The sequence below is a fragment of the Leptodactylus fuscus genome, chromosome 2 (genome assembly GCF_031893055.1).
Source record: "Leptodactylus fuscus isolate aLepFus1 chromosome 2, aLepFus1.hap2, whole genome shotgun sequence".
NCBI lineage: Eukaryota > Metazoa > Chordata > Amphibia > Anura > Leptodactylidae > Leptodactylus > Leptodactylus fuscus.
In genome coordinates, this window is record NC_134266.1 from 131,327,315 (window position 1) to 131,342,884 (window position 15,570).

General features: G+C 42.5%; 1 protein-coding gene across 1 annotated transcript in view; it reads left to right on the plus strand.

Moving 5' to 3' along the window:
- The first annotated feature begins 3,787 nt into the window (after positions 1-3,787).
- The window catches only part of SRSF10 (serine and arginine rich splicing factor 10), a 20,395-nt gene continuing 8,612 nt past the window's right edge, over positions 3,788-15,570 (plus strand). The window contains exons 1-2 of the mRNA XM_075264600.1: positions 3,788-3,943; positions 14,177-14,281. Of these exons, the coding sequence (XP_075120701.1) occupies positions 3,879-3,943; positions 14,177-14,281 (170 nt within the window). The 5' untranslated portion in view covers positions 3,788-3,878. The remainder of the gene's footprint in view (positions 3,944-14,176; positions 14,282-15,570) is intronic.

Here is a 15,570-nt window from a genome sequence, read left to right on the forward strand (position 1 = left end):
ACACATCACCTCAGTCACATGCAGAAGAGGACCGAACAAGATGCTGAAGAGAGCCAGACAGAGTGAGGATGTTAAGGAGAGGTGAAGAAAGGTGAAGTGTTTGGTTATTTTTAATCACTTCCCCTGGGCCTCTACTTACTATACTCTGGAATCTGAGGAGACACCAAACTCTAATAATAGCACCAAAGCGGAGGGCTGAACTTCACAAGTATTCAGATCATGACAAGATTAACTTCTAGTCAAATGCAACTCAAATTTCATGGGGATCACCTGAAGTGGCTCCAGGGGGCCACTGTGGAGTATATAATACTGTGTGAGGGCCAATGTGAAGCATATAATAGTGTGTGGGGGCTACTGTGGAGCATATTATAGTGTGTGGGGACCACTGTGGAGTATATTATACTGTGTGGGGAGCTCTGTATAGCATATTATACTGTGTGAGGCCATAGTTGAGAATATTATAGTGTACATTGCCCAAAGACGCTAGGTTCTGAGGAGTCCCCTTCTGACAGTGTGGAGATGTCGGTGCCGAAATTAACAGCACCAATATCTCAATGCACAGGGGCTCATACCAGGAAAGTGGACACTGTGCTGAATTCAGCGCACTGTTGGCTTTCTAGCAGTATATAAAACCTCATATTCATGAGGCGATGAAAGGACCTCATAAAAAAAAAATATTTTTTTTTTTTTGCAAAATTTTAGATTTTTTTTTTCCAACCATTTCAAGCAAAGTACCCCGTAGTGATAAAATGTCCCAACTTGATACTTCCAAATAGCGATCACTTAATGTTCAGAAAAATAAGGCTTTGTTTGGATCCTTTGTTAACTATTATGTAATGCCCCCCCCAAGTGCCCCCGCACTCAGTAGAATGGCTACTTCATTGACCCATAGATAAATAGATATAAAATGGCCCCACAGGGACCAAAATGTAATATAATAGCCCCTACTCTGCCTCCACGTGTAAAATATTTACCCCCACTTACAATAAAATGGCCCCCAAGGCACTCGGGGAGGAGTGAGGCTACCATGGGCTGTTCAGAATGTGTGCCTCCCCCTCCATTCCTACCAAAGATCCCTGTGACAGTATAATGTCCTATAGTGACCCCTCCATAAAATATAATACCCCACAGTAGGACCTCCACGCACTATAATATCCTACAGTGGTCTCTCCATGCAGTATAATGCCCCACCCAGCACAAACTACAATTATTGGGAGGGGGTTGTCTTTCACTGCTGCTTTGTACAGTAAATTATTTATTGCTAATAGTAACCAGCCCCAGTGCAGAAATCCTGCTTTTGGCTCTGTGATTTATATATATGAGGCTTCCTCTGGGTAATATATTTTATACAGATTTCGCTAATATAACATTTGGTTGCATTAAATATAAAATTAAAATTTATAAAGATATAAATAAGATTTTTCACTAAAAACATTTATTGTCTTGTTTTTATTTTTTCTGTAGTTTATAAAAATGTTCATCAAACAGGTTTACTTGGCTGGAGGGCATTTTGGATACTGAAGTCCGTCCCTTATCGTCACCAGTATCATATCAGTGGGGGTCCAGCACCCAGACCCCACAAATATCAGCCCTTCCAGCTAATCTCCAGTGCTAGAACCTATACAGGGACGGAGCTGGAAGCAGAAGGCTCTGTTGTTAACTAGTGATATCTCTAATTCTTGAACAGCATATGAAACTTGAGAATCGCAGCCGCCTTGTGATACCAGGAGCATTTTTCTAGGTTGCATAACACCAAAGATACAGCCATTTGAAGTGACCATCCCCCCCACTTTGGCACCACCACTATTCCAGGGACAGTCTGCTTCCAGCACCAGAGGCTGTCTGGAATAACTGATCTGTAAATAAATATTTCAGTCAAAACAAATGATTCCCCGTAGGAATAACCAGTAGATCACTAAGGAGCATTTTTCAAGCGGAATGAGGAACAGAATCCCCGAAAGGAAACCAGAAGCAGGTGTGAATCTAGCCTTACTATGAGACACAATTAACCAGACACATTCTATGTCGGTTCATGTGACAGCCACATTTGCCTGACTTATCGCACCTCTTCTGGACCAAACTTAACTTACTGTGTCAGTGATTTATATTACAGTGAGTTTTCCTCATCTGACACATGGTCAATCAAGGAAATGCGGCCAACACATGGATCATATTGTTCAGACCACACATGGGCATCTAAATTTGCCAATAGGCTCATATTGTGAGAGGAGATACATATATGGAGCAGGACGAATGAGACAAATTGAAGTACTAGCATTTAGCATTACTATATAGAGTGGGCTAAATCTAAATAGGCAGAGGAACCTGGTCCTTCTGCTCAATACTATCTTTATTGGACAATGGGACCTGGTCCTTTAGCCCACTAGGATTTAGCAATAGACATTCCCCAAAATGGTGTAACTAAAAAGTACACCTGACCCAGTAAAAAAAAGACTGCCTATGCATACCCATACACAGAAATATAAAAAATAATAAATGGTAGCATCATAAAGAACTAATTGTCCCGCAAACATTAAGCCCTCATATGGCTCTGTATATGGAAAAATAAAATAGTTATGGGGTTTGGAAGGCAGGGTGTAAAAAAAACAGAAAGGAGTTAAACATTGCCAGGAGTCCAAAGCTGATCAGACCCCACAGACTCAGATTGATGATCTATTCTAAGGAATATGTTGGCATTATTCAAAAAATAAATAAACCATTTTGATCTTTCATAAAAACAATACATGTCCTTTAGCCAACTAAGGTTCACATATGCATTTGGTATTCTGTTCAGGGAATCCTCTTGGGCAACCCCCCCAAACGGAATACCCAATGCATTAAAAAGCAGCGAGTAATGAAACCGTGAGCAATGTTTTTATTATTATTTATTTATATAGCACCATTAATTCCATGGTGCTTTACATTTGGGGGTTATATACAATACACAAAATATACAGGTAGATATAATACTAACAGTGATCGGCTGGCACAGTGGGGTAGAGGGCCCTGCCCTAGAGGGCTTACAATCTGTTCACACGAATCATGCAGAGAGAAAAGTGGTGTTTGAAGTACTTTTGTCTCTGCATGATTCATGCAGACACAATCCGATTATAGATTATGGGGTCCGTGTGGTTTCATCACCCACCACTTTTTAATGCAGTTGGTATTCCATTTGGGGGGTGAACCTCAGATTTTGCTTTCTTACATTAAACAGACTAAAGGCTGGGTTCACACCAGCACCTGATCTCCGCTCAGGAATTCTGCTCCCCGTTCCGCTTTAAAAATTAGATTTTTGGGTGGAAACCTAGCGGTCCTATTATAGTCTTCAGGGGCAGTGGGTTTACACTTTTTTTTTTAGCAGATTAGGTTTTCATTCATGGGTTCCCCAAACGGTGCTCATGAATGGAAACTCGAACACAGGTTGTGAACCTAGCGTAAATAGTGGACAAAGAGAGCTGGTCCCTTAGCCCACTGGTATATAGACTCAAGCTTTTCTGCACCTTCACGTTAGATTTATAGCAGCCTATCTGATTCCCTCCATACTACTCTTCTCTAGCATTCTTAATTAAGTATTTAATGCCTGTTAACCCCATATCCTATTTCTACTATGATACGCTTCTTTCAGATAGAACGATACAAGGATTCTTGTCAGTATCTGCTACGTGGTCCACGCAACATGGCAGACTGACAGGACTTAGCATTACAACTTCCGGCTAAGTTTTAGCGCGCCAATACTCCCGCCAGTGCCCTACCCCCTTCCAGCAATCTCGCGACATTTCGTTTGGCCTAGGAGCGAGCAGGCGCTAGAGCCGCCATTGTACTCGTGTGCTGGCTGCAGCGTGTTACGTACGCGGTTTGTTTTCTTACAGAAATCAGCCATGTCTAGGTACCTCCGTCCCCCCAACACCTCGCTTTTCGTCCGGAACGTGGCAGATGATATCCGGTAAGTGAAGTTATCGGAGCAGCTCACGGAAGGCCTAGTACAAAAGACGAGTGTTGTGCCTACCGGGCAGTTGCCTTGACTGGGGGCAGGAGGAGGGTACTAGGTGTAAGTGGTGCTCGCTAGTATTGTGTGGTCGGTGTCTGTGGGATTTCTATGGACAGTTTCAGACGGGCTGCTTGTAGTTTGGAGTACGCGGTATTCACCTGAGGCGCGACCTCCGGGCCTGTACGAGTATGTGTATATATACAGATAGATAGATATATATATATCTATTACACACACACACACCTAGTACAGCCAGTCAGTCACAGCTTTCATTCTCTAGTCCTCCAGGCCATTAATCAGATTAGCAGTAAAGGCTATCTCTGTCTGCACTGACACGTGTGGGATCTGCTGCTGCCTGAGATCCGTCTAAGGGTATGTCCACACGGGCGGATAACCATTCAATTGCACCACAATTATTTGTAGGTGTGTGTTTTAGACACTTTCTAACGGTTTGTGTCTTGTATGACGTGGGTGGAGCTTGTTGAAAAGGGTGTTGTTTAATATGCTAAACTGAGTCAGAAATTGCACCAAATTGTGTCAGAAAACTAATCCAGCTAGTAAGTGGTGTAAAGTTAGACTAGACAGTGTAAAACTGCACCAGCTTTAGGGCTAGTTCACACGTGGGCAAAGGGGAGTTTTTTGACAGCGGATTTCGCTTCAGAATCAGCCCCTTTACAATGGAGCCCTATGTGAACAGCTAGCTTTTTTTTGCTAGCAGAAAAAAGAAGCAACATGACCTTTCTTCAGGCGTTTTCCGCTTGAAGAAAGCAATAGAAGTGAATGGGAGGCAAAAAACGCACGTTTTTTTTTCCGCGCGGGTTTTTGCAAAAATAAGCGACTCGGTTTTTTCAGCCCATTCACTTTATGGGAGGGGAAAACAGCCTGACTTTTTTTGGAAGCGGTTTTTCCAACAAAAAAAAAAAAAAACTCCAAAAAAAAGCTTGGCAAGGTCAAAAATAAGCTTCCTAATTAGGAAGCGTTTTTTTCAGGACCAAAATAAGCCAGGAGATTTTTACGTGTGAACTAGCCCTTACAAATATCACTATGGGTGGGTTCACACCAGCGTCTGATCTGTTTTCAGGTTTCCGTCTTCTGCCGACAGAAGACGGAAACCTGTCAGACTGTGTCCGGCCGTGAGCATTTTGTGCTCTCCGCGGCGAAACCTGTTTTTTTTTTTAACCAGACACAAAGTCCTGCATGTTCGACTTTGTGTCCGGTTAAAAAAAAAAACTATTTTGCCACGGAGAGCACAAAACGCTCACGGCTGGACACTTTCCAAACCCATTCAAATGATTGGGTTTGAAAAATGACTGCAGGTTTCCGTCTCTTCTCCATTTTCGGGCAGGAAACGGAAAACTGCAAAAACGGAGACCAGGGCTCAGATGTGAACGAGCCCTATGTTGTAAAATCTGGTGCAGTTTAAGGCGCCTGTTCTATATCTGGGTTTTCATCCCTGAAACTGCTTAAAAAAATGCAAAGCGAAAAGTCCTGCAAACACGACTTTTCTCTGTGCTATTTCAGGTGGAAAACCAGCGGACCCCATTAGTCTATGGGTTCTACGGGTAACCACTTTTTTTTTTTACTGGATTAGGTTTCCGTTCTTTAGGTCCCAAGCGGACCCCCCGAATGGAAACTCAGGTGTGAACCGGGCGTCAATTTGCTTGCCCCACTTTTTGGTGTGAAAGTGTTCAGAAAATGCTCTTTTAGGGCTAGTTCACGCGGGGACATGGAGGAGGATTTTGACAGCGGAATCCACGTCATAATCCTCCTCCATACAATGTTAGTCTATGTAGACTGCTAGCTTTTTTTTTTCTGCTAGCAGAGAAAACGAAGCGACATGACCTTTCTTCAGGCGTTTTCCACCTGAAGAAAGCAATAAGGGTCAGTTCACACGTGAAAACCGCCTAGCTTATTTGTGCGAGGTAAAAAACCTCGGGGAGTTTTTTTTATGCTTTTTTTTTGCATTCCACGCGGTTTTTGACACGGTTTTCGCTAGGGTTTTTTTTTCCTATATGTGCTATAGAAACTGCAGGCGAAAACCGCGCGGTTTTTTGCAAAAAACCGTGCGGTTTTGTGTGCAAAAAACCGCGCGGTTTTTTACCGCGCGGTTTTTGCCTCCCATTCACTTCTATGCAATTCTTCAGGCGTTTTCCACCTGAAGAAAGGTCATGTCGCTTCTTCAGGCGGAAAATGCTAGGAGGAAAAAAAAAGCTAGTGGTCTACATAGACCACCATGTTAAAGGAGCGGTTTTTGAAGCGAATTCCGCTGTCAAAAACCTCCCCTTTGCCCACGTGTGAACTAGCCCTTAAAGTGAATGGGAGGCGAAAACCGCACGTTTTTGCAAAAAAAAAAAAAAAAAATGCGCAGAAAAAAAGTGTGGGTTTTTTTTTTTTTTTCAGCCCATTAACTTTACAAGAGGGGAGAACAGCCTGGTTTTTTTTTTGTTGTTTTTTGAAGCTGTTTTTACAAAAAGAAAAAAAGCTCCAAAAAAAGCTTGGCAAGGTCCAAAAAAAGCTTCCTAAATAGGAAGCTTTTTTTTCCGGTGCCAAAATAAGCCACACGTTATTTATGTGTGAACTAACCCATAGCCTCCTTTTGTCACTGGGGAAACAAATAGTTGCCACATGTATTATCCTTCCAGTTATTTCTCCTCTGGTTCCGATTCACAGAAATGTGACTGAACCGATCACTGTCTGCATTGATGACTCTCCTCATCCTGTGTGTCAAGGAGGGGGGGGACTAGAAAGCGGCTAACTGGCTTCGGGGAGTGGGGGGCGAGTCAGTAAGGGGAGTGTTGCTGGTTTTGTTTATGCTGTTGTGATGTGTTACAGCAAGTTTGCCTTTAGTAACTTGCTGTTGGTCAACCCTCTGCAGTAGTAGATGGGATTTATACATATCCCATCTTGTTCTGCAGATCTCAAACATGCAGCATGTCAAGTATTGCTGCCATTTCACCTGCTGCTCTCAAACTGTGCAGCGTACCGGTTGAAAGCTGGGGGTCAGCCACTATTTTCTGCTGATTTTTGCAGTGGTAGGTTTCCCATTAACCCCTTCCCAACATGCGCCGTAATAGTACGGCGCGTGTCGGGTCTGTAACTATGGCGACCGCCCGGGAGCCAGGCGGCCGTCATAGCCGCCGGGTGTCTACTGCTTTAAGCAGTAGACAACCAGCTCTAATGCCTCCGATCGGTCCCCGGACCGATCGGAGGCATTAACCCCTCCGGCGCTGCTGTCAAAGGTGCCGGAGGCGCCATTTTCCCGGCGGCGCATGGGCGCCACCATTTTGGCAAGGATCGCCGGCTCCTGGAGCATGCTCCAGGGCCGACCCCCCCGTTGCCATGACAGCCGGGAGCCTTGTTAAAGGCTCCCAGCCGGTCTGCAAATTCTCTCTTTTGCAGGCTGGTGTATACAGCCTGCAAAAGAGATGATGCTTTTTTGCAATGCATTGTAATGCATTGCATTAGTGATCAGACCCCCTGGGGTTCAACACCCCTAGGGGGTCTAATAAATGCAAAAAAAAAATATAAAAAAATATAAAAAGTATTAAAAGTTCAAATCACCCCCCTTTCCCTAGAACAAATATAAAAGTAGTTAAAAACTGTGAAACATATACATGTTAGGTATCCCCGCGTCCGAAATCGCCCGCTCTACAAATCTATAAAAATATTTTTCCTGTTCGGTAAACGCCGTAGCAGGAAAAATAGTCAAAAGTGCCAAACCGCCGTTTTTTCACTGTTTTAATTCTGATAAAAATTAGAATAAAAAGTGATCAAAGCAATAACATTTCCCGAAAATGGTAGAACTAAAAAGTACACCCGGCCCCGCAAAAAAAGACACCCTATGCATCCCCGTACACCTATGTATAAAAAAGTTACGGCCGTCGGAATATGGCGACTTTTAGAAAAAAAAAATTTTAACACCGTTTTGGAATTTTTTTTTAGGGGTCAAAATGTAAATAAAACCATATAAATTTGGTATCCCTGGAACCGTACCAAAACACAGAATATAGGGGACATGTCATTTTGGCTGCACAGTAAACGCCGTAAAACCAAAGCCCGTAAGAAAGTCGCAGAAATGCATTTTTTCTTCAAATCCACCCCATTCTGAATTTTTTTCCTGCTTCCCAGTACATTATATAGAATAATTAATGGTGGCATCATGAAGAAAAAATTGTCCCGCAAAAATTAAGACCTCATATGACTCTGGGAGCGGAGAAATAAAAAAGTTATGGGGTTTAGAAGGAGGGGAGTCAAAAACGAAAATCAAAAAATGCCATCGGCGGGAAGGGGTTAAAGAGGACCTTCCACCTCCTGGGCTTCCGAGCACTATCTGCTTTCCCGTTCTGTGCCCCCGCTGAAGAGCTATCAATGCCATTACTGTAGCTCTTCAGTCTCAGAAGAGTGTTTCTGACATTCTGTCAGGAACATCCCTCATCACAGTAGCGTCTATTGTCAGGAACGCCCTTCTGACACTGAAGAGCTACGGTAACGGCATCAATAGCTCTTCAGGCGGGGGCACAGAACAGCCGATAGTGCGCTGAATTCAGCGCACTGTCAACTTTTTAGCTGTGTATTACACCATATGTGCCTAAGGATGTGAAAAGTCTTTAAATAAGTTTAGTGGTCTCCTTTTTTTGTGGCCTTGGCGTTGGGCTGCTTTCACATTAATGTGTGTCTGTTTGGGGCATTAGAACTAGAATTAGCATTAGAGTAAGATTTTCATCTGTATCAATTTTCCTTTTTTTTTCTTACAAAAAAATAAAATCTGTGAACTTACCCTCACAGGCCTCTGTCAAACCTGAGCAAGGCATCTATTTACCACTGGTGCCTACAGAAACCGATAATAGAAATTCTGGATTATCTGATTATACTGAAGTGCTTTAGCGTATATTATAATTGTCATCAGATCTTCTGGGGTTCAGACTCATAGGGAGTCTATAAAATAAACTGATATATATTTAAAAAAAAAAAAAAATCATAAAAGTACAATAAAAAACATACACATTAGGCATGCCATATGATCAAAGTCATACGCTGTTGGATTGTGAATATGCAGAGCCTGAAGCCTTTACCAAGGGGGGGAGGGGGTCACTTCAAATGACTGTGTCTTCTGTTTTATACCACCTGGAAAAATGGTTACTGAAGCTATAACAGAACATGAGATATCACTAGTTAAAAACAGTCAGGAATTTGAACTTAACTGTTAACTAGTGATATCTCTAATTCTTGAGCAGCAGTTTTTGAGGGCTATAACACTTCTATAATTTGTGTAATTCAACAAAATTTTGCATCTTTTTTTTTTTTTTTTCGGAGACGCGTAGGTCTTTTTTATGATGGATTTGATTGAATATATATACACTCACCGGCCACTTTATTAGGTACACCATGCTAGTAACGGGTTGGACCCCCTTTTGCCTTCAGAACTGCCTCAATTCTTCGTGGCATAGATTCAACAAGGTGCTGGAAGCATTCCTCAGAGATTTTGGTCCATATTGACATGATGGCATCACACAGTTGCCGCAGATTTGTCGGCTGCACATCCATGATGCGAATCTCCCGTTCCACCACATCCCAAAGTTGCTCTATTGGATTGAGATCTGGTGACTGTGGAGGCCATTGGAGTACAGTGAACTCATTGTCATGTTCAAAAAACCAGTCTGAGATGATTCCAGCTTTATGACATGGCGCATTATCCTGCTGAAAGTAGCCATCAGATGTTGGGTACATTGTGGTCATAAAGGGATGGACATGGTCAGCAACAATACTCAGGTAGGCTTTGGCGTTGCAACGATGCTCAATTGGTACCAAGGGGCCCAAAGAGTGCCAAGAAAATATTCCCCACACCATGACACCACCACCACCAGCCTGAACCGTTGATACAAGGCAGGATGGATCCATGCTTTCATGTTGTTGACGCCAAATTCTGACCCTACCATCCGAATGTCGCAGCAGAAATCAAGACTCATCAGACCAGGCAACGTTTTTTCAATCTTCAATTGTCCAATTTCGATGAGCTTGTGCAAATTGTAGCCTCAGTTTCCTGTTCTTAGCTGAAAGGAGTGGCACCCGGTGTGGTCTTCTGCTGCTGTAGCCCATCTGCCTCAAAGTTCGACGTACTGTGCGTTCAGAGATGCTCTTCTGGCTACCTTGGTTGTAACGGGTGGCTATTTGAGTCACTGTTGCCTTTCTATCAGCTCGAACCAGTCTGGCCATTCTCCTCTGACCTCTGGCATCAACAACGCATTTCCGCCCACAGAACTGCCGCTCACTGGATGTTTTTTTCTTTTTCAGACCATTCTCTGTAAACCCTAGAGATGGTTGTGCGTGAAAATCCCAGTAGATCAGCAGTTTCTGAAATACTCAGACCAGCCCTTCTGGCACCAACAACCATGCCACGTTCAAAGGCACTCAAATCACCTTTCTTCCCCATACTGATGCTCGGTTTGAACTGCAGGAGATTGTCTTGACCATGTCTACATGCCCTAAATGCACTGAGTTGCCGCCATGTGATTGACTAATTAGAAATTAAGTGTTAACGAGCAGTTGGACAGGTGTACCTAATAAAGTGGCCGGTGAGTGTATGTAGGAAAATGCCTGTTTTTTTTTTTATATATATATACTGCTTCTATTTAAAAAATAAAAATAAAGGCTAAGGACCCACGGGACATCCCACAGCCAAAAAAGCGCTGCAAGAAAGACCACAGTGGCAACGCATCACGGTTCTTCCTGCAGCGCTTTAGACAGAAGTTCTGCAGCGTTTTTCTCCACGGACTTTCTTTTAAAATTATACCTATGGGGAAACTGCCGGCGGTTTTGGAAATCGTGGCTTTTACCGCAAAGTGGGCATGGAATTTGTTAGAATCCCATCCACTTTGCCCTTACTGTGGTGCCCCCGCCTAAAATACTGTTTCCTCTCTGTTGCGGTAATTATTTTGTTTTATGTTGTAGGGGGTGGGACTAGAACCTGTGAAGTGCCCATGGTATTGACACATATTATTTATTTATTTTATTTTAGCTTTAACTTTTTTTTTTTCTTTTCTATTTATTTTGTGTTCCTATAAGGTCATAATAGACCTTTGGGTGGGGAAGGCTGATTTTCCCTGTAACTGGGGCTGATACCTTAGCCTCAGTTACAGGAAGAATGCATCCTCCTGCCCATGACTGCTGAGCTGAACTAGAACCTCTAGGAACCAGCAGCTCGAGCAGTCTCTGATCCCTGGCAGATTAAGTGACCACCGGATCAGAGAGGAGCTGCATCATGGCAGCTCCCATGTGTACACAGTGATCGGGAAGGCCAGGACGGTAATAATACCCAATGGGTGGTCTGGATGTGGTTATAGGAAGTTTGATTAACAAAGTATATTACAAAAAATGTAAACTTTTAGGAAGCGTTCACACTACCGTCAGTGTCTGCTGCTAACGTCCGTGCAAAATCTTGCGCGGACATTAGCAGCGGACACTAGCTGTGTCCGTTACATTTTGTATTGATTGAAATGGAGATCGGGTGCGTTGTTTTACAGTCTGTGCCTGTCCTTAACTGTCCTTTCCCAAAGATGTCTGACTTTTCAAGCGGTCAGCAAAAACCTACATGTCAGATTTTGCTGTCCGCTTGAAAAGTCGGACATCTTTAGGAACGGACAGTTAAGGACAGACACGGACTGTAAAAGAACGCACCCGATGTCCATTTAAATGAATGCAAAATGTCACGGACACAGCTAGTGTCCGCTGCTAATGTCCGCGCAAGATTTTGCACAGACATTAGCAGCGAACACTAGCTGTTGGACACCGACGGTAGTGTGAACGCCCCCTTATATTTTCCTTTCACAGAACCATATGAGGTCTTAATCTTTGCAGGACAAATTGTACTTATTTCTGGTACCATTTAATATTCTGTACTATATTTTGGAGCGCTGGAAAAAAAAAATCATCTCTTTAGGTATTGTAAAGGGCTTATGCTAAAAAATTTGTGTAAGGAATACAAGTAAAACCTCATTGGTGAAACATAGGAATTTGGTCCTAGTGCCACCTATTGGAAAGTAGCTTCTTATAGATTAATACCTTGTTTTCAAAGAAAGCTAAGGGCCGGACCTAGAAATATCCAAGCCAATACGACTACTCCAGAAAGAAGAGGTTCACATCCAAAGACAGCTGTTTTGAGTGCTTTGCCTCTCATCAGAGTAGGGTACTGTTTGGCGGTGTGAATGGCCTTGATGTGAATCAGAGGGGGTAATGTCAGTCATTAGAGAGACTGTTAGTCTAAGACCTCATGTTGTGGGGTGCATCCTTGGCTTGTGACTCACTCTTGATTAGGCCCATTCATTCTGGCCTATTCAGGAGCGGGGGATGCCCATGCACTGCATCAGCATCCTGTCGCAGCTAGCTGTGCGGAGAATTCACGTGGCAGAAAAGATTTCTGCCATGTGAACAGACCCTAAGTCTGGTCTTATGTGTCAGAACCATACTGACTCTTGGCTGTGTTTTATTGGGTCCTTTGTATATTCACCTCAATATGTGAATTTCATCATTTTCAAAGACTCTACACTGCTGAGAAACTTTGTTGTGTAAAGCTTAAAGGGGTTGTCCAGTCTTCAAATATCAATGTTCTATCCATAGATTTTTAGTTTGGGGTCTGACTGCTCAGGTCCAGGCAGATCAACTGTTTCACCATGCCAGCTTGAGCTACATGCACTTTTAATAGCAGCTGCTATAAATAATGCAGTAGTTCTCCTGTGCAAGTCTGATAACTGCTGCACTATTCACAGCCACCACTATTAAAAGTACAGCTGAAACTTTGCTGCAGGGATCCCTGCAGTTGGAACACCACTGATCTATCGATGGGGCTTAGAGGCTGGCAGAGAGAACATCTTTCAGCAAACCACTTAAATGCTACAGTTAATAGCAAATACAGCATCTAACAGGTTAAACTGCTAGGGATCCGAGTTAACCTTTCCTGGACCTCAGATATGTGTGTTAGCGGGGTTCCGGTTGTTGATTGTAAGGCAGTGCCCATGCCATCTCCATGATGAATATATTAGTCATAGTCATTAAACAGAAGGTGATCCTGACAAGAGATGAACGAACACTATTCGAAACAGCCGTTTCGAATAGCACGCTCCCATAGAAATGCACGCTATGGGAGCGTGCTATTCGAAACGGCTCATCTCTAATCCTGACTAATGATGGATTTATCTCATGATGCAATTTGGCATAAAAATATGGTGGCTTCACCCCAACTACAGTCAGGCATCACCTGCCGCTGTATGCTTCCTCCTGAGATATAAGACTGGGAATTTGATGAGTGTGCTGTGTTCAGAACCTGTAGCTATTGATAGACCGGACAGGTTTACTTAGAAGGAAGCTCTTATGAATTATGAGATACTAAACCATCACAGGTCTTTATGAATCAGTGGTTTAGTGTCCCAGATAGCCCTATTGTAATCCTGTTCGTGCCTGCAGTGTTTAAAAATAGAATAAAACTTTTTATACTAGTTGAGTGCAGTGAGTGTTCGTGCACTCCTGTCTAGGGCTCCTGGCACCTGAGCAGCTGTTGAGTGAAGCTTTTACGCTGCATGTGTCCAGTAAAGAGCTGTGTTACTATAAAGGTATGTTCACTTGGCCGAATACAGCACTGATTTTGAGGCAGATTACAACCTGGAGACCGGTTGAAGTGCGGGGATAAATAGCATCCTTCTTGATCTTGCTGTGGGTTCTTTCCACTGTGATACCCTTGCTGATTTTGTCTGTTCACTGAGCCAAATCTTTGAGGAAAAAGACAGAAAATGCTGAGGAATCTGAGGCAAATATCTGCCTCTGATTCCTCTTAATTTTCAACCATGTGAGTGGTCCCAAAAGGTTTTTTGGCATAGGCAGGTTAAAGTGGGCTCTTTGAGAAAATAAACAATTGGTTCATAAAGACCTGTGGGCGGTTTAGTGTCTCAAATAGACCTGACAGGTTCTATTTCATAAAGGGGCAAACATTCTGGATATCTAACTTTTCTTTCAAACCACTTGTCATGAAAGGACATAAAGAAATATTTCCAGCCTAATGAATTTTTATATATTTTTATTTAGAAACTTTACATCCTGATTTGGCCATTATGAACCATACGTTTCTAATTGGCTAGTGAGGTTGTTACACCTTTACTTTTACAAAAAAGGAAGCAAGATTAATCTTTGCTTATGTTCCAGGTCTGAAGATCTACGCAGAGAATTTGGTCGATATGGTCCTATTGTTGACGTCTATGTCCCACTCGATTTCTACACTCGACGCCCAAGAGGATTTGCTTATGTTCAATATCCTTTCTTCCTCCAGCAGTGATGAGGGAATATGACGTTTGGAAGATGGTGTGAGAGGTAACAGCATGTGAGAATTGCTTTGCTGTGATCATAATATTTTTGTATTGCTCACTATACCTGCATAGCAAAGTAATTCTGCAGCATTCTGTGGTATTTTCTTTCACTTTGTTACGATTAGTTTACATGAGTGTTGAGAATATCATTTGTTAATCCTTGACCATTTATGAAATCTTCTCTCTAGTTCTTCATGAATCGCAGGGGTCTAGTGTCATTAACATTATTCACTGCATTTTTGGCATCTCTCTGTGTTGGATAGAGACGTATCTGAATACTGACCATTAATTCTGCTGTCCTCTGTTATTACCTCAGAGTTTAAAGCTGTACAGTAAAGGCGAAACCACAGAGAAAGCATGAAAGAACCTTTAGAGTAGAGACAAGTAGACAAAGCAAAGACCTCTTAATGATCAGGCTTGAAGATTTAAAGGGAAAGTGGGAAAAGAAAAGCTGCAAGAAGAAGCCAAAATATGATCACAGCTTCGTTTAAATCAGGAAATGTATATTTCAAAGTTAAAGATAGAAGCATCTAATAATTGGCAAGCACCTCATGACAAGTCCTACTGACAAGCTCTTAGAAATAAAAGGTCAAGATAAAGTTGAATGAATGGTTGTCAAGCTTACAGGAGTCTTGATGTATCCTGCCAAACAAAGACGTGTTTACCATCTTGTGTAAGTACGTGGTTTGACGTTGGGTTGCTGTAGGCTGTAGGTTTTGACCCGGTTGCTTTAACTGACAACTGTGCTATTAGATGAGGTGGTGTCGGTATCCTTTTTACATATCAAGCTCAGAAGGTGCTGTTGTCCACACGACCAGTTTGAAAAGTGCAAAGAATATTCGTTGGTAAGGTTAGAATAGGAAAACCATGTTCTCTCCATCTCTGTAAGGGTTGCTTGAAACAGTAAGAGTTCCTGCTGCTTTAGTAATGCTTGTCTGTTAGTTTATTGGACTAGATAGCTGACGCCAATTTTGGAAAACTTGGATTGAATTTAACGCAAATTTGGGAATGATTTCTCTTAAAATTACAGACTTGTTCTCAGTTTATTATTGGGATGAATACACCAATTTGCCCATTCTAATACTCTCTGCTGTACAGACTATTTTTTTTCTCAATATAATTAAACTGTTGGTAACTTACACATTATAAACCACTGGTGAGGTAAGCAGCAATAAGTTTTTGATACAGTTCACTGTCTACAGAGAGGAAGTATGTTCATATGCACATTGAAGC